Below are 26034 nucleotides of genomic sequence, written 5' to 3' on the forward strand. Positions count from 1 at the left end.
CATGAGGAGGTAGACTCTATGTTAACAAATACTTACATATCTCACATATTGATTAATTGTGAGGTAGCAATAAAGGGTTTTGGGAAACATGACCCATTTGCTACACTGCATCAAAATACCTAGTGCTATCAGGCTGGATACAGAAGAGGCAATAAGTGAAGGATATGCCATAATAGCCACTGCAGCCAAAGTGGTACAACAAAACAGGATAACTTAATAACCTACTTTTTATATAAGGCAGAATGGTGCAATGGATTCAACTAGAAAATTGTGACAATATGGGATGTGTCCAAGGGAAAAAAGAGTAATAATGTGACTGACGGTGACTCTGGATACAGCAACTAGTAAATTCTGGCCACAACAAGTAAAAGTAGTATTCAAAGTGCAAAAAATGTAAAATGGACAGCAATATGCAACAGTAGTAAAGTAATCAGTAACAAGTGGCAAATTGAAATCAGATATTTTTAATGCAATAGTTTCAAGTGCAGGAACTGAGTGTAATGGCATCACTTTCTTTAATAAAACGGTCAGTACAAGCAGCAGTGTAACAGCAGCAATGATTAAAAGTGAGATCAAATGCAACCAATAGCTTAAATCAGTAGCAGCAATGAGCAACACAATGGCTATCTCGATGGATCCAAGAGCAATAACTGCAGAGCAATATCTATGGATAGTCTAAAGGAATAGTACCAAGTGCATTAACTGGAAAACAAATAGCTTTAGTGCAGTAACAGAGAAGACCACTAAACTATATGTATGTTTGACGTGCATCCTGCAAAATGTGTGTTTATAAGGAGTCACTGCACAACCATGTATATTGGGGGGAGGGGGTCTGAAAACAGATGCAGATATTTGTAGTATCCATTTGTATTCAGGCTGGAACAGAATTTTGCTTAATGCCCACACAGAAGAAGGTATAAGTCAAGGACAGTTTACTATACTACTATGCAGACATAAATGAGTAAGCTGGCACAGTGGCACAGCATTTAGTGTTGTTGCCTCACAACAAAAGTTTCCCTGGTTCGATTCTTGGCTGGAGTGCCTTCTGTGTGGTCTGCATGTTCTTCCTGTGTTTGAGTGGGTTTTCTCCAGGTGCTCCGGTTTCCTACCACATTTGGGTGGTTTAGAGACTTCAGTCCTTAATAATCTGCCAAAAAAATTCCCAAAAATTTTATGAGAAGTCAACCAAAAATATGAGATAAAAAGATAAATATTCTGCAACATTCTGGACAGTTGAGTGGTATGCCTCAGTTCAAGTCCACAGGACATGCTTAGAGGATACTGAATATAGCCCATACATAGCAACAATACTGATCTAGTAAATTCTGCTACAAGATATACTGATTATTTTTGCTTAGATGGTCCAATAAGTTTTATAGTATGAACTTTATTTGGTATTAGCAAAATGTATTCTGTGAAATCACATGAGAAATTATACACACTGGAATTATTTAACACTAATAACTATTTCCAGCTTCTAAAAGGAAGGGAATTGAGTACATTTATAATGCAGACTTCTGCTGTTATTCACATTTTTACTGGGATATCTGCCAAAATTCCATATCTGGACTGCCTAAGCAACAGTAAAATCCAGGTGTTAATCAGAAGTTATTTGACACCTGACCATTAACTCAGAACTTGAATTTTATCTCAGATTTTAATGCTAGTACTGTCAGGTTGTGTTATTTAGTGATGGACCTTTGGAATCACTCATTGAACCGATTTACAGAAATACTAATATATAATACAAGAATTGCCTTATCATAAAAATATACTTAGAAAACATCAGTATAAATTTTGGAATCCAGCTAATGACAATGAAACTTAAATTCCATTATTTAAATCTGCAAACCTGTGGTATTGACAATGATTGTAAACAGACAAGCACACAATTTCTGCACTGATATCATATTTTATTAAAGCAGTATTTATATATCTAAAGCTGCCGTACAAACATGTATAAAAAGTTTTGAAGTTTTTTCCACAGACTTCATTTAATATTCTTTATAAAAATTCATTCCTATGTACATGTTTATAAATAATGTAAAACAAAACTCATGCTTTGAAACACTGTATGTAAAGTAGTAAATACATGACCCTGTTGTGACAGTAAAATGACAGTGCAGCAGTTCTTGTCGATTCTTTTGACAGGTGATTGTTCGATTCAATAAATTTCTTTTAATATTTTATTTTTGGTTCACTAAATTTCTGTGGATTCTGTTTGTATGTGTAAGCTGCATCTTTCTGAAAAGGATGAAGCTGCTGTTTCTATCTGAGTCATCCAAGTTTTCTGAGGAAAATAAAATAAGTAAAATATAAAACAATTACTTAAACAGCAACACACTGTTCTAGACCAAATGTCTACTTACTATGCATCAAAGCCATGAGAAATAATTAACTTAAAATGTACTTAACTAACTAAAAGGTAAACAAATTTGTGATGTGACATTAAAGGAAAAGGCAAAATATTTTTACAGATTAGATACTACTACTGATGATGTCATGTTTTCACAAAATATTACTTACCATATACAAGTATGACTTTAAATGGAACATTAGAAGTTGTTTATAACACAGTCTACTTCTGCAGTGTTACTGGGTCATCAGGTGGTATATTGGCCATTGATGCCAATAAGATAGGAAGGCTGTGGATTCCACCCTCATATCAGACATTTTAATTCATTTTGCAATATTGCTGCAGTATTGCAAGAAGGGCCATGATGGTGCAGTGGTTAACGTTGTCGCCTCACATCAAGAGGTTCTCCCGTTCAATTCTCGGCTGGAAGGCCTTCTGTATAGAGTCTGCATGTCCTCCCCGCAGTTGAGTGACGTCTAAAGACATGCAGGTAGTTGCATGTGTGAATGGGTGTGCCTTCTTTGAAGGGTGGGTGTTGGGCTGGCAACTCGGCACCATAAAAATCCACTGCCAATCATTAGCGGACCGGAGTTCCTCTGTGGCGACCCCTAACCGGGAAAAGCCGAAAGACTTCATGTGCGCTGCAGTACTGCCAGAAAGTATTACTGCAATAATGCTTGACAAAGTGGGTGCTATGGGAAACAGTCTGGGGAAATTTACTCAGACAATGTTGATCCTCACCCCTGGAAGGTCTGTTACTTCCCTGTAACATCCACCTTGGAGAACATTACTGCAATTAAAAAATGGGCTATTTGAAAGTTGGTGTAGGAGATGTAACTGTTGTTGAAAATAGTATTTTACATCCAAGATATAAAATGTATGTCAGTATTTTAATAACATGTACTTAAGACACACACAAACACTCATGCACACAGATATAGAGGCACAGATGTACAAGTCATACACATACACACAGAAAATCAAACACACAGACAGGTGTAGAGGCACAGACACATGTATACACAAACACACACAGGCAGAGAGACAGAAGAACAGACAGATGGACACACATGCACACAAAAGTTGTATACAATGATAGCTTGTCCAGCTGCGATGAGACAGATAAGCTCTCAGATTTCACAGTACTTATGAAGTTCAGCTGCTTGCCCACACTTGCACATGGATGTACAGGCACAGATATACAGCTCATACACATATACACAGAAACTCAGACAGACACAAGCAGATAGGTGTAGAGGCACAGACATGCATAAACACACACACACACGCACACACACACACACACACACACACACACACACACACACACACACACACACACACGCGCACATGCACACACACACACACACACACACACACACACACACACACACACACACACACACACACACACACAAAGTTTATACACTGATACTTTCATGGCTGTTCAGCCTGCAAACAGACAGATAAGCACTCAGACTTCACAGTAGTTATGAAACTCTGGTGCTTTCCCATCTCACAGCAGCCAGTACAATGCTTCATGTAATTGTTGCTTTTCTCTGTTTATTATCCGCAGAACTGAAAAAAAGAAAAAAATTAAAAAAAAACTAGAGGAAAAGTATAAGCAGAAAGCAGCAAAAAAGTGAGCTGTCTTCTACTTGCACCTTTTGACTCTTTTGTGTGTGTGTGTGTGTGTGTGTGTGTGTGTGTGTGTGTGTGTGTGTGTGCACACGTGCCTTTGCAACAGCATTGTGTGGGTTGGTGGGGAAAGTACAGCTATATAAGTCCTACTTACCTGTAACAACAGATCTTTGAATTCCTCACTGCCTCAGTGGCATTTTGAGTTACCTGTCAAGGTAACATAGTACTGGCCAAGTTTCAAAAGCTCAGACTCCCCTCCCTCTCTCTTTCTGTGCCAGCTAATCAACTGTGCATATCTTGAGAGGGAAGCCTTCAGCTGCCAGGCTTTTTCACTTCCATAGAGAAGGACAGGAAAGTACTTAAAGCCAGAATCATCCATCAAGAGTAAGTTTGCAGCCAATCACAATACCATATAAAAAACAAATGCAACAACAACTGAATCAAAGAAGTTGAAACCCACCTCAACTAAGCACAGTCTAGGGGATGGAGGGTAGAATTCACATCTACTGTTATAGGTAAATAGAACTTAAGCAACTGTACTATGTTCATCATATCCACTGCCTCACTGGCATTTTGGGTGTATTTCCAAAGCTTACCCTACCTGGGAGGTGGAAGCATAAGGATCTAGACGCTCTTGGAGAATGGTGCTAGCAAAGCCTGCTCTAAACCTTAAAAAGGAATTCAGTTTGCAATACTTTGTGGAGGTATGAACAGAGGACCAGGTTTCTATCTCTGGAAATGATTCTAGACTCCACTCCTCTCCAATATGCCATTGAAGAGGATAAGGACCTAGCTGAGTGAACCTTTAACTTTGCCTGGAAGAGTTTTACCATGGAGTGAGTGACAGAAAACAACAGCAGAGGAAAACCATCATGTAATAGTTTGCTTAGAGACAGATTGAGCCTTCTTAGTCCCTGTACAGGAGATAAACAGCTGTTCAACATTCCTAAAGGGGTTTGTTCTGTCAAGATAGTTCCTGAACAGCCTATGCATCCAAGATAAGAAGAACCTTTTCTCCCTTGTTTTTTTGGATCATGATACAACACTGGGAGACTGATGGCTTGATTCAAGGTAAATTAAAAAAAAAACTTTAGGCATGAATGATGGATTAGTGTGTAACAAAACTGTGTCATTGTGAAAAATCTGATATGGTTGGCCTACCATGAGAGCTTGTAGCACAGAGCAATGATTAAAGCAATTTGTCAAATAATAAATTGCAATGCAGCCTCAGAGGCAGCTTCAAAAGGAGGTAAGATACATTTTCCAAGAACAAAGTTGAGATCCCACGGAGGAGGAATTTGCCTTTTTGGGGTGAGTCTCATGTGCAACACTCTTTTCATAAACTATATGACCACAAAAAGAGATGAAATAGGGGATCCTTGGGCATTCAAACTGAAATGGCTAGATGATGCACTTTGATAGAACCACTTGACAAACCATCTCTAAGTTGCTCATGCAAATATTTCAAAACCAGAGGGGTTGAAAACCTTTCGGAACCTTTGTTATTGGTTAGGCACCACCTAGAAAACTTCTTCCATTTGAAAACATAAGGTCTTCTTGATGCAGGTTTTCTTGCCTCCTTAAATACCTGCTCCACATCATCATGGAACAAATGCTTAAAAGGTATCAAAATAGAATCATCCAGGCTGTCAGTTACAATTGCTCTAAAATGGGGTGTAACATTTCCCCTGATGCTGTGTGAGCAGATCCAGTCTGTAAGAAAGCTTGTGGTAAATTCTCTTGGTCAATTTCATTAAAAGGGAGAACCAACTTTGCCTGGGCAAAAAGGGGGTTACCTCAATGATCTTTGGTAATTCTTTCTGAATCTTTAAAAGTATCTTGGGAATTACTGGAAAGGATGAAAATGCATACAGGAACATTCCCAACCACGGGAATGATAGAGCTTCTGTCTTCCAAGCATGGCTGCAAAGATGAGTTGAACAGACAAACTGCAGTTTATAACTCCTGGACATTTAAACAAGGTAAATGGCGTTAATGTAAACAGACAAAAAATTTGTATGGCAAATGTTGAATATGATTATATAATGAATCTTTCAGGTTATTCTTTGTCAAATGAAATCTCTGTGTTGAATATGGGTTTGAAGTTTATCCCTACAGCATTATCTAGAATGCATGAAGTAAAATGTAAATTTTTTAGACTTATTAGAAAATTGCATTTGAAAGATTATTTTAAGGGGGATAAAGTAAATATGGAGATGGGGAGTATGATAATATTGAATCTGAATGTAGTGAAGAAAAAAAGAAGTTATGTCCTTACCATAACGTTCCATGTAGAGTGTTTATCTCGCCTTTGTTCTTACACACGGGTTCGGAGCCAATCCTCGGCTCCGAGTCGGCCGAATTGCAAAGCTCTGAATCTCAGAGAAGCGCGAGACCAGCCCATATCCCACAATCCTCCCTGCCATTACCCAGATCTAGTTTGCAAGCAAACCAGACGAAAGGATCCAACACCAGCGGTGCTAGAAGCATACACTCTCTTCAGCCATTCAGAGACACTCTTTCACCATAGCAATAACTAATGGTCTAAGCATATATCCCATGACACATGGGACCATATACCCCGCAAAGGGTCAAGACACGTCGATCAGACTCTAATCCTACCAGTTCTTCCAAACACTTGGGGGGGGAGGGAGGGAATGTAAGAACAAAGGCGAGATGAACACTCTACATGGAACGTTATGGTAAGGACATAACTTCTTTATGTAAGAGTGTTCAATCTCACCGTTTGTTCTTACACACGGGTAGCGTCCCTAGCTCCGTGACCCTGAGTGACTCATGGAAGAACGTTCCTAAGCACAGTGGAACCAAATGATGTCCTATCCTTGGAGACCTTGTCCACTCTATAATGAGTGATGAAAGTATGTGGTTTAGACCATGTGGCTGCTGCACAAATAGTGTCCAAAGGCAAGCTCTGAGACTCTACGAGCTGAGGTCATGGTGACGAGAAACAGCGTCTTCCACGACAAGAACTTTAGGAGGCATGACGAAGCAGGTTCAAAAGGTGGCAACATGAGTTGCGACAGCAGCAAATTCAGGCTCCATGGAAAGAAAGGTTTTCTGACAGGCGGTCTAAGATGGAAGGTTCCTTTCAAAAAGGCTTTACAAAGCCTGTGAGACATAATGGAAGAACCTCCCTCACCAATATGGAAGTTTGATATGGCCGCCAACTGTACTCTTAGAGTGGAAGTAGAAGCTCCTTCATGAAAAAGGATGGATAAGAATTCTAAAATTTTATGTAAAGGAGCTACCAAGGGATCTAAGTTTTGACTAGATGCCCAATATACAAAGCGTTTCCACTTACTCGTATAGAGCTTGGTAGTAGAGGCTTTATGAGAAGCAACTAGGATGTGTTGAACTGACGGAAGGAATAGATGAGACCTGGCTAGGCAGGGAAGCGGAGCAGCCAAGCTGCTAGTTTGAGGGACTGTAGAGACGGGTGAGGAACTCCTGACGAGTGTGTCAGCAGGTCTGGCACTGGGTCCAGAATCCACGGTTCCTCTATTTGATGAGCTCGAAGAAAGGGAAACCATATTTGACGAGGCCAGAATGGGGCTATGAGTTTAATAGTCCTTTCCAGGCTCCTGGCTTTCTGCAGAAATCTGGGAATCAATGGAGTCAGTGGGAATGCATATAGGAGACCCGGGGGCCAATCGTGTATCAGTGAGTCCCTGGGGACATCCCCCGGAGGGGGTAAAAGGGCAAAGTAGTTTCTGCATTTTGCATTCAATGGGGAGGCAAAAAGATTGCAGCAAGGCTGGCCCCATTTGCGGAAGATCTTTTCCGCCATCTGTGAATTCAGGGACAACTCGTGAGGTAACAGGATGGCTCTGCTCAACCTGTCCGCAATGACGTTGGATGACCCCGGGATGTGCGTTGCTATCAGAAAGCGACCCGTGGACTCTGCCCATTGCCAAATTCTCATGGCCTCTCTGCATAACGGGTAAGACCTGGTTCCCCCTTGCTTGTTTATGTACCAGACTACAGACATGTTGTCTGTCTGAACTGCTACTGTCCCTAGAGGTAAGAGGGCTTGGAAGTGTTGCAACGCTAGGAACACCGCCCTCAACTCCAGAACATTTATATGTAGGGTGTACTCTGTGCTGGGTCATTCTCCTTGAACTGTTCTTCCCTGAAAAAGGCCCCCCCACCCTATCAGGGAAGCGTCCGTGGTTATTGTGGCTGTTGGAATGGGTAGAACGAACGGACGACCCACAGTGAGGTTCTGGTTGCGGACCCACCATGAGAGGTCCCGTCTGCAAGATTCTGTTATCCTGATCTCGTGCGTTTGGGGTAGGTGTTGGAACGACCACTGCGCAAAGAGCAGCCATTGAAGAATCCTCATGTGTAACCTTCCCATAGGGACTGCAATTAATGCGGCTGCCATCAGTCCCAACACTTTTAACACCAGTTTGGCCGGGGCTTTCTTGCTGACTAAAAGAAGTAGGACCTGCTGTTTGAGCGTTGAAGCTCTTACTGGGGGGAGTTTTAATAGTGTCGATCGTGTATTTAGATCTGCTCCGATGAAGGAAATACACTGTGAGGGCGATAAGCAAGACTTTTCGAAGTTTATGGATATCCCTAAGTGGGAACAAAGGCCAATTGTATAGTCTCTGGCTTGCAATAGTCGATGCTCGGTGGTGGCGGTGAGGAGCCAGTCATCCAGATAAGGAAACACCCGGAATCCTTGTCATCTCAAGTGAGCCGCAACTACTGCCATGCATTTGGTGAATACTCTGGGTGCTGATGTGAGTCCAAAGGGCAGAGCTCGAAACTGAAAGTGACTGGCCCCCAGCCGGAAGCGCAGGTGATCTCTGGATGGTCTGGCCATTTTGATGTGGCAGTACACGTCTTTGAGATCTATAGAGCACATCCAATTGTTCTTCTGTAAGAATGGAAGGATCGATTGAAGTGTGACCATTCGGAACTTTTCCTTCTTCACGAAGTTGTTGAGATGGCTGAGATCTAAGATCGGTCTCCAGTCCCCTGTCTTTTTTGGAACTAAAAAGAACCTTGAGTAAGTTCCGAATCCTCTTTGGTCCGCCGGGACTGGTTGGATGACTCTGTTTTCGAGCAGCTTTGAAATTTCTACAGCTGCTAGTTTTCGCAGACGGGGTGGAATGTCTAGAAATTTTCTTTGTAGAGGTGGTGTTGAAATGAAGGGGATTTTGTATCCTCTGGTTATAATGCTTTTTACCCAAGAATCTGAAGTAATGTTTAGCCAGGCCAGTGGGTATAAAGCTAAGCAGCCCCCGACTGCCTCCAGAGCAGGACAGCTGGGCCTCCATTCAGGAGTGCTGGAAAGGCTTCCCAGGGACGGAATCCCTGTCGCCTTGGTTATGCGGACCCCCTCTGCCACTGGGGCAGCGTCTTCCATTTCTACCCCCTCCTCTGCCTCTGGAGGGGGTATCACTCTGTGTGGTCTGGAAAGATCCCTGATTCTTATGGAACCACATTTTTCCGCCTCGTTGCCCTTTGGGGTACGGTCTAGTAGGAGCGGAAAAACGGACCCCGACAGCAGACAGGGTCTTTCCCTCTTGCTCGCACCGAGTGAGAGTCTCCTTAACCTTGGGCCCAAAAAGTGTGGCACCATCAAAAGGGGCATTGGCAAAGGAAGACTTGAAGGCTTCCGCAAAGGAGCACAGCCGCATCCATGATTGTCTTCGAAGAGCAATCGCTGAAGCTGCAGCTCTACTCGATCCCTCGGCTGCATACGAGATGAGCCTCATGGATGAGTTTACTATGGATGTGAGGGTGTTAAGTTGTGATGTTACCTTATCTGAAACAGCAGCATCTGTGTTACCCTGGAGGGTATCTGTCAGCTCCTTGATGAGATCCCTCTGCAAACGTGTGAAATGGGTCAGGTAGTTTAGCGAACGCATGGAAAAAGTCGCTGAACTAAAAATGCGCTTCCCATATCTGTCCATAGTCCTAGAATCCTTATTAGGAGGATGAACAGATGAGGAAGACTCAGACATCTCCTTTTTCGTGGCTGCCGCCACCACCATAGCGTCGACAGGGACTCCCTTGGTGAGATAAGATTTATCTTGGGGGGCAGTGATGAACTTGTTTGGTTTCCTAGGTACTGGTTCCACTGTGTCAGGTGTCTCCCACGCCCTTCGAGCAATCAAATCCATTAATTCATCGAAGGGTGGGGTCACCCAGTAGGTAGAAGGTTGAGCTCCAAAAGCCTTCAGCAGCACCGACTCATCCTCAGAGGGGGCTAGGGACTGCCAATCACCCCTCTGTTTCAAGATCTCCAGGATGTCTCCAAATGACACATCCTCCGAGGGTGATTTGGGGGACTCCTCTGCCTCATCCAAGTCAGTGTCAGACGTTAGAGATTCCTGTGGGGAATCTATGTGCCTCCTCTTGCACAACCATTTCCTTGGGACCTCATCAGAGGGGGCTTCTGGTGAGGCCTCCAAGGAACAGGGGGAACCCTCTGTGGGTGGCTGAGGCAATTGGGCTCGACGCTTGGGATGGATCGTGGGAGCAGAAACAGAAAGTGGCCCTTTTGGGGAAGGAGAAGATTCCCCAGATGATGTGGTTGTCTGTACAGACAATACCTTCCTCATAAGGTCAAAGGCCCCCAAACCCCTGGCTAAGGGCTCCCCCGGTTCTGAAGAACACGGAAGCATCCCAGAACCAGGTGCCGTGGGCTCCGACCCCGATGACGGAGCCGAACCAGTCTGTGCCGAGGCCCCGAGAGGGAGAGTCGGCACCGACATGTCGGTACGACTCTCGGTCCCGGAACCGAGCAAAGACCGTCGGCTCCATGACTCCCCTAACGGTTCCAAAGGAGTCGAAGTCAAAGGTGTCGATCATGCAATGGACGGTTTCGGCACCGAGGGCTCCACTATCATCAGGTCATCTTCTCCCGGCTCCGAGATCTGGATGGGTCTCGAAGGAGGACCCGTTGGAGATATGGGGAGGTCTTCTAGTTTCGACACCAACTGGGAGGAAACTGCAATTAACTTGGAAAGGGCTGTGTTCTCCATGAGTTTCTGCACGACACGATCCACATCGGTGTCAGATAAGGGTCTGGAAGAATGGGTCGAAGGAGCCGAAGATGGCACCGACCGAAGAATGGACGATGGTGGCAGTTCTGACACCGGTTCCAAGATCTGGGGCTCATTAAAAGATAAATGTTCGACGCTCGGCCCCGAGATCTGTGGAACCGGCGAACGAACCTGAGAAGATGAACTCGGAGCCGATGACATGGGCTCCGACATCTTCGACCCCTTCAAGGATTTAGAAGTCTGATCCGACTTGTCCAAAGCCTCTTGAAAGGCCGGCTTCAACAATCCTCTGTCAATAAGCTTCCTGCGTCTATCTGTCATGACCCTCCCGCTAAAGGAATGACAAATAGAGCAATCCTCTTGGAGATGGAGAGGGCCAAGACAGTAGACACAGGAAGCATGATTGTCAGTAATGGACATTTTCTGCCCACATTGACATCTTTTAAAACCAGATTTGGCTTTTTTTGACATTGTAAGTTACAATGACAATAACTATAATAACACTATACTTAACCATAGGATCCAGACTATTGTTTGTACTATCTAGCGATTAATAATTTTAGTGCACGGCATTGGTAGCTTTCCTGATGCAATCATAATCAGTATTGAAACGCTGTACATATGGCTAGTAGTACTTGATACATATGCTACGGTTACTTTTAAAGTACTGTTGTGCTTATTTTGCCGTTTTAGCTTTTATTTGCTATCCTTTTACGACATACAAGTCTAACTTGTAGTTGTACATACTCCCACAATCAGAGCAGTGTGTCCAGACCTTATTACATATGTTACCAGCCCTACGATGCTAATATTGTACTGTTTTGAGGCTGCATTTAGCGTTTAGACTGCTAATAGATCTGTTTCAATGCGACATAGCTGTACTTTTTAACCAGCCCTACGATGCTAATATTGTACTGTTTTGAGGCTGCATTTAGCGTTTGGACTGCTAACAGATCTGTTTCAATGTGACATAGCTGTACTTTTTAACCAAACACTCCCACTAACGGAGCGCTGTACACGCTTGTTGATCCTACAGCTACGATTATACTTTGTACTGATTTGGGGGTTAAATGTAGCATTTTGACTGATATCATATTTAATTTAATGGGACACAGCTTTATTTTTGACTCGGATGCTGCCACTAACCGAGCGCTGTACGCGCTTATAGTTCCTAATGCTCCCACTATCTGAGCGTTTTGCTCGGGGCTTGTAATGGAAGTAATTAACCCTATGCTTTTATCTTCACTGGTATTTGGGCTTTGTTTAGCATTTTATCAGTGAATAACTATAATATAAGGGCCCACAGCTTTACTTTGACCCAAACACTGCCTCTAGCTGATCGCTGTACACGTGTATGTAATAGCTGTACCCTGGTTGCTACTTGATAATATCCCTATGTTTTTGGGCACGTCTAGCGGTTAAGCTGTTAACCAAAGCAATTAACTTGCACTCTGTCCCAATTTTGTTACAAACGCTGAAGCTGTTAATGCATTGGACTCATGGCTTGTAGTGGATGTACCTAGCCGCTATCACTATACCCTCTGCAGGATAATTTGCTTCTACTTGATAATGTTCCACCTGTGCCCCATTGCTATGTAATACTCTGGCCATGCTCTCTTAGCTTGTATTGGGTCAATGCTTACAAGGTCATTACTGCTCTGACTTTTAATGTTTTATATTTATAGAGTGATGAATACTAGACTGCGTTGTTATTACTGCCCTGATTCATAATACTTTTGATGATTATAGAGTGAAGAAAGCCAGACTGTGTTGTAACTTACTGATTACTGTATTTGCATAAGCATCTGTTACTGTATTATACCTACACCTACTCCCTATTGAATTTACACTGTGACTTACTTCTTTTCTCTCTCTTTATATCCTACCAGCACTGTATTCCAGCTTGGTTCCAAATCAACCACCTGAATAACACCAGTCAGGTCCTTTTGAACTTTAGTGAAAACTAAGACACCTACCCTACAACTACAAGTGTTACCTTTCCTTTGGAAAGGCTTTGAATGTACGTATTGATACTGTAGCTCATATATTGATGTTAACACTTCAGTGGAACCCCAGGTAGCCTAGCCAGCAGTCGGACCCCCCCCCACTACTCCCTTCTTTCTGAATATTTCCCTCTTTACCCTCTATACTTAATCCTTCCTCCTGCCTAGTCCTTCTCCCCTAGCAGGTTACCTCTCCCCTGCTATATACCTGCTGACCACTAGGTGGCGCCCTCATACTTTATCTTTCTGATTCACTAACTTTCAACACTCCTTTCTAACCTACCTCTGCATCCTTGCCCCCAGTACCTCTGTTCCCAGCCTTTTTTGGGTCTCCTATATATCACCTCTCACTGTCCAAGGACATCTTTATAACTGTCATCTCCAGATTCCTCCTGCAGTTCTACCTTTTAACCTCTTATTATTGTTCACCTTCCTCTACCTTTAGAACGACCTACAGAGTCTTCCTCCTCACTGATTGTCTTCAGCCTACTTCTGCTGGCCCCGCTTCGCTCCCCACCCTACCCCCATATCCCACCCACCCCTAGGGCTCCTACATTTATTCCTCCTTTCACCACACCCCTACTTACTCCCACCAATCAGACGCAACAACCCTAAACCACTCCCACCCCTACCTATAATCAAACTAAACTATCCCACACCCACCCCTACTTCTTAGCAAAACACCTACTACATCACCATGACTATGACTATCTTCCAGTCACAACTGAAAATAGCTATCTCCTTCTTACTACTTTCCTCACTTATGACTACTTACTTCCTAACCTCCTATGAACACTCTATAACTGTTTCTCTCTCACTTCCTTCAAAACATACCTCTACAAACACAACATCCCAACCCTCTTCCTTCTTACATACCTCCTTAGAAACTATATACATTCTTCCCAAATACCATAGGCTACTACACTATAAACTACTTAAATCTAAAACTAAAAAAATTATTGAAACTTTCCAAAAATTTAAACCAGAAAGATATGCTACAGTACTCCTTCTACTACAAGATGGCGACATACACCCCAACCCAGGCCCAGAAAATAATAAAACCACAACACATAAAAATCATACCAAACCCTTCTCTCCCTCTTCCTCCATACCCACTAACCAACTATCCATAGCCCACCTCAATATACGTAGCATCTGTAACAAAATTAGTCTACTCCATGCCCTACTTGAAATACACAACTTTGACATCTTATGCTTAACAGAAACCTGGCTAAAACCTGTAATTAAAGACATTGAGATTACCCCACCTGGTTATAGCATTGTAAGACATGATCGCTCCACCAAGAAAGGTGGAGGAGTAGCAATTATATATAGAACTAACCTAAAACTTACTCTTCTTGACCTTTCCTTCTCCCAAAACTACAATGCTGAAATAATTTGCTCAAAAATACAAATCAACAACAGTAAATCAATAAACATCATCTGTGCATATATCCCCCCAGGAAATAACATCCCTACCCTAGAACACATTCTAGAACAAATCTCTAACAAACTTCCTCAAGAAACACTATTTCTTGGGGACTTTAACATTGATTGGATATCATGTAGCAACATTAACCCTACTTCTCATATAAACCTAAATGGTTTTAAACAACTCATTAATGGTCCGACCAGAACCAACAAAAAAACCAAAAAAGAAACCACCTTGGACTGGATCCTTACTAACTCCCCCCTACAAAACTACCAAACTGGCATCCTTCCTGACGACATTAGTGATCACTCCCTCATTTACGTAGTCAGAGCCAAAACTAACCTAAACTTTCCTACCACTCATAAAACACTATACTCCAAAAAAAAATTTATTCCTGAACAGTTTCAAACAGAACTTTCACAATATAACTGGACCCCTCTAAAACACCTCACACTTAACAAAGCCGTTGAATACTTCAATTCAGCATTCCTTGCAATCCTAAATCAACATGCCCCAAGTCGCACTATTAGAACAAAGACTAAGACAGCACCCTGGCTAACCTCCAATACTAAGCATAAAATTATTCTCAGAAATAAATCTTGGAAAAATGGCGTTCCTCTAGAAACCCAACAGATCATCAAACCTTTAGAGAGCTCAGAAACAGTACCAAAAAAGCTATCATAACAGATAAAAAGAATTTTTACTTTGAACTACAACAATCCACTAATAAAGAACCAAAAAAATTCTGGTCTACTATTAACAATCTAATTACCCCAGGCAAATTAATCACACCCAATCCCCAGGACTTAGACCCGAAGACTCTACTTTAATAGCCAATAATTTCAATACTTTCTTTACTTCATCCATACAAAGTCTTGCTAACCACCTATCTCCTGATACCTCTCAACTGCTCTTAAGTAGCTTCAATGACTCTCTTCCTCTCCTTCAACTACAACCCATACCCACCTCTTATATACAATCTCTATTACACAAACTTAAACCCACTACCCCTTCAGCAGACAAGCTTCCTGCTGAATTCCTGCAAGTAGCAGCTAAAGCTATTGCCTATCCTGTCTCTATTCTAATAAACAGATCCATAAAAGAAAGTGCTTTCCCAGCAATTTGGAAAATATCACACATCATACCCTTACACAAAGGAGGCAAATCTACCGACCTTTCTAACTTTCGCCCAATTGCACTGTTATCTCCTCTAGCAAACATTATGGAAAAATGTATACATAAACAACTACTAAACCATCTCCTCCTTAACAACCTACTAGCTGACACCCAACATGGATTTAGGCCTTCACATAGTACTACCACTGCACTACTCTCTTTCACCAATACCATCAACTGTAACCGTAATAACAACAAACTAACCTCTTCTCTATTTCTAGACCTGTCAAAAGCCTTGATATGGTAAATCATACACTTCTTCTCCACATACTGAAATCCCTTGCCTTGAATGACTCTTCTTTAACCTGGTTCTCATCATATCTTGAAGATCGACATCAAGCAGTACTCTGGAAAAATTCTTTATCTACTCTATTACCTATCTCATTAGGAGTACCACAGGGATCTATACTAGGCCCACTTTTATTCTCCATCTTTATTAATGATCTCCAATCATCTATCCAAAACACTACCTGCATACAATATGCAGATGATTCCACTTTAATCTGTACAGCCTCCTCTCAACCAGAACTCCAATCCCTTACACAAGCTACCTTTTCAACCGTTGAACAATGGTTCTCTAAAAGATGTCTTCTCCTTAACCCCAAGAAAACAAAACTATTACTTTTTCACCTACACACAAATCTACTCAACTACATTTTACTATCACTGCAAGTGATAACTCTCACATTACTCCTGACTCCACTACAAAACTGCTTGGTGTTACTATTGATAATAATCTTAGCTTTGACCACCACATTAATAACACAATAAAAACATTTAATAAAAGATTGGTTCACTATACAGAATAAAACCCTTCCTTACACCTAAGGCACGGACTACTTTAGCACAATCACATCTTATCTCTACCCTTCTGTATGCATCCTCGATCTACACTAATCTATCTAAAGGTAACCTTAGGAAACTGTCTATATCCTACCACAACATAGCTCGATTTGCCACTGCATCTCAATATAGAACTCACCACTGCATAAACTTAAAACTTCTACACTGGCTGGAACTTCCTAACAAGATTATCTATCAACAACTCTTAATAGCACATAAAATTTTATATCAACCCTCAAAAACACCTGCTCTTAGCAACCTCTTGACTCCTATAATAATTTAAAACAACTACGCTCCTCCCAAAAGCTACAAGTTAACATGACCAGAATTTCAAACTCTGCAGGGAACTGCCTTTTCTCCAACTCAGTTGGCAAAATATGGAATAACCTTCCCTCACATATCTCCTCTCTAGCCACTTTTCCTTGCTTTAAAAAGCAACTTCTTTCACATCTGAATAACTTCTGGCTCTGCTCTTGTACCAATCCAGACTAACCTACTTTCATCTTTCAACTATATTTGCATTTTATTTAACACTCTAAATCTCTCTCTCAAATCATAAATAACATTATGATTCTACTGTTACAAAAAAAAAAAATTATTATTTTTATTTTCATTTTTTTTAATTACATAATTTGTATTACATAGCTAGTATTATCTATTTGTTATTAGAATAGCATCACCTGACCTGAACTAATTTCCTTGTATTATTGCTCTTTGCCTATATCACAAGTGTTTTTTTTTTTTTACATGTATTTCTATAAACATGCTTTAATCTGTGGAGCTTTTCTCCCCGGGCCTCCACTGAAAATGGACAATGATCCAGTTGGACTAGCCCGGTCAACAAATGTAAAATAAAAAATAAAATAAATAAAATAAAGGAAAACAATTACTAATCCTAGCAATATAAAAGTTCAACTAGCAATATATGTATACTAAACAGGTTATATATATATAACTTTTCACAAAAAACCACACCCAAGAAAAAAAGATTAGGCCACAAGGGTGCCTGAAGAATAAAATTGGGTATATATATATATATATATATATATATATATATATATATATATATATATATATATATATATATATATATATATATATATATCACACACACACAGCACTTCTACAAAAACTACTAACTATAAGGAAGTATCAACAAGAAAAAAATTTGAATTCTTATCTGAAGAAATCTACAATAACTCAAGTTTCTATCTGGTCCGAGCTCTCGTCGATCCGATCTGTTGCAGCGGCAAACTAGATCTGGGTAATGGCAGGGAGGATTGTGGGATATGGGCTGGTCTCGAGCTTCTCTGGGATTCAGAGCTTTGCAATTCGGCCGACTCGGAGCCGAGGATCGGCTCCGAACCCGTGTGTAAGAACAAACGGCGAGATTGAACACTCTTACATCTTGTTTTTGTGTAACTCTGATTAAGAATCCAATGCCTATTGCAAACTTAATATGGAAGGTGTAACATATAAAAGTGATTTTATACCCCCTTTTAGGACTGATGTTATACAACAATTTTCCTCACTATTAAATTATAGTGTGGAAAAAGAACTGAGATTATTTAATAAGAGAAGGGATAGGATTAAATATAATTTGAATAAAGAAGAATGGCAAAGTTTGCAAGATTTAAGTCAAAATAGGGAAGTGGTATTTAAATCAGCAGATAAAAGGGATAAGTTAGTGGTTTTACATTTTACACAAAGGAAAGTGACAACGGAACCTCCAAATGCTCTGGAAAAAACTCTTTATTCACAAAAACAGGTTTAGCACTTTCGTTCCAAATTAAGGAACTTCATCAGAACAATTTGTTAATTAAAATCACCATTTTATATGCAATATAAACCAATCAACATCCAGCACTTGTCACGTTATACTAAGACAATGAAAAATTAAGATGATGAAATATTAAACCTTGAATGTCACTGGTTTAAAACCATTCTAAAATCACACTTTGTAACTTTTACATTTTAAAGTAGGTGTTATAGAACACCCATCATTCAAACCTCGTGGGGATAGTGCATACAACCTAATCTGCCACCTTAATTCTTGCTCATTTAAATGTGCTTCAATTATTTTGCCACAAATATCTTTTTTAACTTGCTGTATAATACAAAGCCCAAAGGTCTGCATGGGATTTGACAAATGGTGTCTGTACAAAGCATTTGTGGTCTTTTTGTTTTTTATGTCAGCAATGTGCTCATATATACACTGCTTATATTTACGGGATGTTTTAACTACATAAAATGAAGGACATTTCTGACACTGAGCCAAATAAACTACACTTGATGTTGTGCAGTAAAAATGCCCCTTAACCTGATATTCTTTACCCATAATGGTAAACTTCTCAGACTCAACAATATACTTGCACTGAGTGTAATGACAACACTTAAAAGTGATATTTCTTAACGCAGGTCTAAAATTCTTGTTGTTTTCCAACAGTTGCTTAAAAGACCTATCCTTTTTGTATACTATATTGGGGCTGGTGCCAAATTTTTCCATTAGTGTTGAATCCATTATTAATAAGAATCAATTGGTGGGGGGGGGTGCACTAATGACGAAGAGGTTAAGAACACATAAACAATCCATCACCACCTACACCTTAGACAGTGCAACAATACCACAGTGATACGTAAAAACTGGTCCTTATTAATGATGAATTCAACATTGATGGAAATATTTGGCACCAACCCCAATATAGTATACAAAAAGGATAGGTCTTTTAAGCAACTGTTGGAAAACAACAAGAATTTTAGACCTACAATAAGAAATAGCACTTTTAAGTGTGGTCATTGCACTCAGTGCAAGTATATTATTGAGTCTGAGAAGTTTACCATTAGGGGTAAAGAATATCAGGTTAAGGGGCATTTTTACTGCACAACATCAAGTGTAGTGTATCTGGCTCAGTGTTAGCAATGTCCTTCATTTTATGTAGGAAAAACATCCCTTAAATTTAAGGAATGTATATATGAGCACATTGCTGACATAAAGAACAAAAAGACCACAAATGCTTTGTACAGACACCATTTGGCGAATCCCATGCAGACCTTTGGTTTTTGTATTATACAACAAGTGAAAAGGGATATTTGTGGCAAAATAATTGAAGCACATTTAAATGACCAAGAATTAAGGTGGCAGATTAGGTTGGATGCACTATCCCCACCAGGTTTGAATGATGGGTGTTCTATAACACCTATTTTAAAACTCAAAAGTTACAAAGTGTGATTTTTAGAATGGTTTTAAACTAGTGACATTCAAGGGTTAATATTTCGTCATCTTAACTTTTCATTGTCTTGGTATAACATGTGACAAGTGCTGGATGCTGACTGGTTGATATTGCATACAAAAAGTGGTGATTTTAATTAACAGATTATTCTGATGAAATTCCTTAGTTTGGAACAAAAGCGCTAAACCTGTTTTTGTGAATAAAGAGTTTTTCCAGAGCATTTGGGGGTTCCACTGTCACTTTACTTTGTGTGGATTTGGAGTTTGTCTACAGCAACTGGTTTTAAATGTTACACAGTATCTAAGAATTTGTTATAAGCATTTAAATAATAATGAAGTATATGAAAGGATAGGGTTAGAAGTTTACAATAAGGTATTGGGTAACTATAAGAAAATATTGAATAAAGGTTTGAGATTGAAGTATTTTTCCTTTGAGGATGTGCAATATAGATTCAATAGTAAAAATTGCACCATGGCTTACTTTTTTTGTGTACCAAAAATTCACAAAAATTTACAGGACCCACCAGGCCATCCTATCGTATCAGCATGTGATTACTTCACCCACAATTTGTCTTGCTTTTTACATAACTGTTTGTCGACTGAAGTTGTAAAGTTGTCATCATATATTAGAGATGTGTTTGATTTTATGGATAAAATGAAAGGTACAAGGAGGACCAATAATATGTATTTTATAGAAGTAGATGTGGTGAGTTCGTACAAATGCATTAAACATCCACATGGCATGAAAGCATTATTATATTTCTTAGGGGATACTCCAAAAACACATTATAGTTTAGAATTGGTTATGTTTTGTCTGAATAATAATATATATGTTTTAATTTAATGGGCAAATATTTAGGCAACTTCAGGGAACAAACTGAACCAAAAGGAACCTGCACAAAAGTTACTAATAAAAATCCAAGTAGGTGCAGAAATACGAAGAGGTAGACCACAGGAGTATGTCCAAGCGTTTAATGTAACCACAAAAACGGAAAAAATACAAAACTGCCAGACATGTCGACTGAAGTTGTAAAGTTGTCATCATATATTAGAGATGTGTTTGATTTTATGGATAAAATGAAAGGTACAAGGAGGACCAATAATATGTATTTTATAGTAGTAGATGTGGTGAGTTTAAACATCCACATGGCATGAAAGCATTATTATATTTCTTAGGGGGTACTCCAAAAACACATTATAGTTTAGAATTGGTTATGTTTTGTCTGAATAATAATATATATGTTTGAATTTAATGGGCAAATATTTAGGCAACTTCAGGGAACAGCCATGGGGGCAGCTTTTGCCCCCATGTATGCAAATGTATTTATGGGCTTATCTGAATGTCTTTATATTTATACTCCTAATTTTAAGAAAAAATGTATTATTAAATATTTTAGATTTATAAACTATTTAATTTTCATTTGTAAAAGGGGATATGAAAATGTGGGGGAATTTATACAAAATCTGCATAGGAACAGAGTTGGGATTCGTTTTGATGGCCTACAAGTGCGTAAGAAAGTACATTTCTTAAATGTCACAACAGAGGGTACAAATGAGGGTGTGATAAAGACTAAGAGATTTAGAAAATTTGAGCAATATAACTATATTTTACATGGCTAAAGTTGTCATCCTCCTCATACTTTGAAATCTGTACCCTTTAGTGAGTTTTTGAGAATAAAAAGACTATGCAGTGATGAAAATGAATGTCAACAAGAAATAAGGAAGACTATTCAGATGTATTGGAATAGGGGATATGAAAAAGAAATAGTATGTGAAGGTATTAAAAAATTATCTGAAGGTAAAAAGGGTTTGGTTCAAAGTGGTACAGAGGGAATGGCAAGGAAGGGTAGTGTAACTGAAATGCTGGAACAGATATGTTTTGTGACAAAGTATACCTTATCCTCTGAGAGGCTCGTTAGTCTTGTTATATTGGGATGTCTGGGGAAATATAGGAGTTTGAATATTAATAGTGATAACCAACCCCGGATTTCATTTAGGAGAGGTAGGAGTGTTAAAGATATGGTGGTGCATGGGAGGTTTAGTCTACCTTAGGTGAAGAGAAGTGGGGAGCTTGAACTAAAAGGTAACCTTCCCTTGTGGGAAGTGTACATGTTGTGAATTTATAGTAAATAGTTTTTCAGAGATTAATGGTAAAAAGTTTTAAGTAAAAGGTATCATTGACTATGCAAATGAAGGGGGTAATATATGGGTTAAGGTGTCCATGTAAAAAGATGTATATAGGGGAAAGTAAGAGAAGTTTGTCAACAAGACTAAAAGAACATATTAGAGACATCAAAAATTGTAAGGCAGAAAGTCCTATAGCCCTTTATTTTCAAAGACATCATAATGGTAGTGCATTGGGTCTACAAGCTACCATTTTGGAACAAGTGAATAATGAACATTTAGGTACAGGTGATATTAAAAGTAAGTTGAGAAGGAAGGAATCTATTTTTATTTTGAAATGTAGCACTTTACCCCCAGAGATCTTAATAGAGAATGCAATTGGAAATGTTTTTTTAGCTGATTCTAAATTATTTTAATTGATTAATTACATAACTATGTAATTGAAATGTGTATATAAAGGGTATGTGGGTAAATGGAATTATACTCTGTAAAGGCTTAACAGCCGAGGTGCTACAGATTTCACATTCATGTTTGTTGTTTTAATAAAGTGTATTTTTTACTTGGTTCACTGGCCTTCGTATCTTTGTGGATTTGATTGATTGGTGTGATTAGTGGTAGTCAGAACTTTTTCAGTTGCATGTTTTGAAAGAAGGCGACTAGATCTCTTGAGGTGTTCCCCATATATGAATCAATTCCTGGTAGGCCTCTACATGGAGCTTCCACACGTGGGAGTTTGTCCAGGATTTGCTTAGTCTGTCTGCCATTATGTTTTGCGCTTGCAAAAATTTATGAGGCCCGAAGAGTCAGAGAATGCTGTAGGGACACTTTCCAGGCCATTGTTGCTAACTGGCAAAGAAGGTATGACCTTTTAACCCCTTGCTTTTCAATCACCACATCTCGGTAGTGTTGTCTGTGACTACTAGAAGAGCACCCAGAGTTTATACATGGTGAGGGACTTTTAAGGGATGAATCACTGCCATCATCTCTTACATTTATGTGGTTTAGCAGGTCCTAAGGACCCTACAAACCTTGGACTTGAACTCCCATGGACACTGCTCCCTATGCAAAATTTGAAGAGTCCATCTGAACAGATTAAACTGGGGTCTTAAGACAGAAAGGGAGATCTGGATTCACAGACAGTTGATCCCTCCCCCACTGCAGTTCCTGTTTCAGAAATCGCAGTACTGGTACCTGGAAATCCAAGGGTTGAAGGTGCTGGGTCCAACAATTTTTGAAGTATTGTTGAATTTTTCTCATTTATTGTCTGAATGGTTGTATCTTGAAGATCATTGATGCTGATGTGACATTTAGAAGAGAGAGAAATACAAGGAAAAGACTTTTTAAGTCAGAACGTTGTCTTTTGGCAGGAAGGCCATCCTTTTTACTGTGTCCATCCAACACCCAAGGAAAACAATTCATTGACAGGATGTGAGGAAGGACTTTTGAAGTTTCATTTTAAAGCCCAGGTGTGAAAGGAGGTATGCCACCTTGTCTAAGGGCTTCAAGCACCAGGATACAGAATCTGCACAAAACAGCAAGTCATCTAAATAAGGACAAATGTGGATGCCTAGGGTTCTACAGTAAGTAACCACTGGGGCCACAAGCTCTGTAACTACTCAAGGTACAGTAAATAGCCCAGAGGGTAATGTAGAAAACCGATAATGTATGCCAGACACAGCATATCTCAAAATATTTCCAGAAATAGGAAGCGATAGGAACATGATGATAAGCGTCCTTGTGATCTACAGTCACCATGAAAAAGTGATTTGGAAGCAATGCTAGGACTGACTGTAAGGGGAGCATTCTGAATTTTGGAACTTTTAAAAAGGTGTTTAGAAAGGACAAATCTAGGATGGTCTGCAAAAGTGCTCCTTTTTTTGGTAACAAAAAAATTATGGAGTAAAATCCTTTGCCTTTGTGTATTGCAAGCACTGTTTCTATGACCCGTGCTTCTAACATGTGCTGGAGCACTGGAGGAAATAGCTCTGTCTGGTCTGGTTTGGTGGGTGTGGGGGAATTCTCCTGAAAGGGGAGGATTTTCTGTCTATTGCCAAGTATATCATCTTTAAATTATTCTCAGAACCAATTTGTCTGTCTGATACTATTTGCGGCCAGGCTGCAGGGTTGAGAGAGAGCCTGGTGAAAGAGGAAGAGAAGGAAGGGTAGGAGGGAAAGTAGGGGTGCTCTTTGACTTGGCATAGTCATTCCTTTGCAGGGGTGATCCTTTTTGGGAAATTAACAACTCCTGTTTGGTTTCGCAGGGTTATCCTCCTGCCATTTCCATTTGGATCCCTGACTTTTGTTTATCTGGGTTTTTGTTTGTTCTGCCCTCTGAAGGAGGAAGGCTTGCTTGGGGAGAACTTGGGTACATAAAGCATCCTAGATACCCCATGCATTAATTTACCTCTATCTTCCCACTATTTGAGAATCTTTCTAACAGAGGGCCCAAACACCAACTCAAAACTTAAAGGAGCATTCAAAATTTCAGCTTTTAAATCATCAAAGAAGTTCTGATTATGCAATCAAGCATAAAGTCTTAATACAACAGAAGAAGTAGAATTTATTGAGAAAGTATCTGCATATTCAAGCACAACTCTCAAAGCATGTTTTGAAACCTCAGTCAAATTAGAAACAATTTCATTCAGATATGACTTTTGCTCTGCAGGTTAGGATGCAGCAAAACCATCCAAACTGTACGTACACTGTAAAATATTAACATTCTAAAGGCTAGATTGCTAGAAAAGGACATCTTTTTGCCCCGAAAATTCAATATTTTCCCTCTTTGTCATAGGGTATTAGATTAGATGAAGCCAATGACTTTTTTATTTGAGCAGATAGCTGGGGACACCACAGCTGGGTCAGCAGTCAAATGAGAAAAAATACCAGTAATATCCAAGGAGACCCTGTATTTTCTCTCAGCCTTTTTATGGACTGCTGGAAGAGGTACTGGTTTCCTGCAGGCAGCTTTATAAACATCTTCCAAGGCTGGTGGGGGGAGGTGGGATAGTCACAGAATTGGGCATCTAGTCCTCTATAAGGCTATATACTCTTGCCTAGCTCTGGGGTAATTCCTGACTGCTCTCAAGCAAAAACATCACAAAATCTAGCAATCATCTGAGGAAAGGTAAACAGTTGTTTGGACTTAAGCTCAGGTTCACCTTCCAAAAAATCAGAGTGACTGGACTCAGTGCCAGCAAGAAATTACCACTGCCCTCATCAAATTTCTCATCATTCTCTGAAAAAACAGAAAGGTTTGTAGCCATACTAGGACTAGAGCCATGTATGAAAACACAAACACCAGAATTAGCTGTCTACAAAACACTCTTAGCCAAGGAAACCACATCAGACTAATAAACAGCTACAATCTGCTTATCAGCTGTATGATGAAGCTTTTGTTTCTTTTCCTTGTGAACTTCACTACTGGATAAAATATCTAGGAAAAAAGTATTATATCTGCAAAGGGGTTTCTTACCCTGGACTAGTTTTGCACCTAAATGCTTTGATTCTCCAGAGGATGTGTCTAATCCCTGTTCCATAGGGGCCAGCAAAGCTACCCTAGAGGGAGATGGGCCAAAAGGTAAGTGATCTGTGGGCTGAGCAGTGGCCCCAACTACCTGTAGGCTGAGGCATATTTTTATTTTGTTTTTTATTTTCTTTTTAGGTACAAATCGATTGATGGAAGGGTACCAAATTTAGGATCAATCAAGCCAGAGGAGAGAACACCAGCCAGAATAATAAACTGAAAATACCACATAATGTATCACAATAAGCACTTAATGTTTCTAATAATAAGTACATCCTCAGGGTCTATATTAGATCATCGAAATGGCAGAATTTAGAATGATCTAATATCGAACCCAATATCGCGAACGCTGAAAACAGCGAAGCTGCACAAAACCAAATTCTTTCCTAGGGAAAGAATTTGGTTGCCTGTTGTTGTGGCTTCGCTGTTTTCAGCGATGTGGTAGACAGTTACGGGTTGGGTTAAGGTAAGTGTGTGATTGTGCAGACGTTCAGGTTAGGGCGCGGGTTGGGTGAGTTAGGGTTAGGGCGCAGGCCAGGTAAGTGTGCGATTATGACAGAATTTGGGGTTGGGATGGGTTAAGTGAGTTAGGGTTAGGGCGTGGGTGAGGTGAGTGTGCGATAGTGAGAATTTGGGGTTGGGGTGGGTTAAGTGAGTCAGGGTTAGG

The 26034-nt window shown here is 40.1% G+C and overlaps 1 protein-coding gene across 1 annotated transcript in view; it reads right to left on the reverse strand.

Moving 5' to 3' along the window:
- Positions 1 to 938: 938 nt before the first annotated feature.
- PLEKHG7 (pleckstrin homology and RhoGEF domain containing G7) overlaps positions 939 to 26034 on the reverse strand; it is a 1339509-nt gene continuing 1314413 nt past the window's right edge. The window contains exon 17 of the mRNA XM_044087653.1: positions 939 to 2290. Coding sequence (XP_043943588.1) covers positions 2201 to 2290 — 90 coding nt within the window. The 3' untranslated portion in view covers positions 939 to 2200. The remainder of the gene's footprint in view (positions 2291 to 26034) is intronic.

The sequence above is a fragment of the Protopterus annectens genome, chromosome 11.part0 (assembly GCF_019279795.1).
Source record: "Protopterus annectens isolate FY-2018-M chromosome 11.part0, PAN1.0, whole genome shotgun sequence".
NCBI classification, from domain to species: Eukaryota; Metazoa; Chordata; order Ceratodontiformes; family Protopteridae; genus Protopterus; species Protopterus annectens.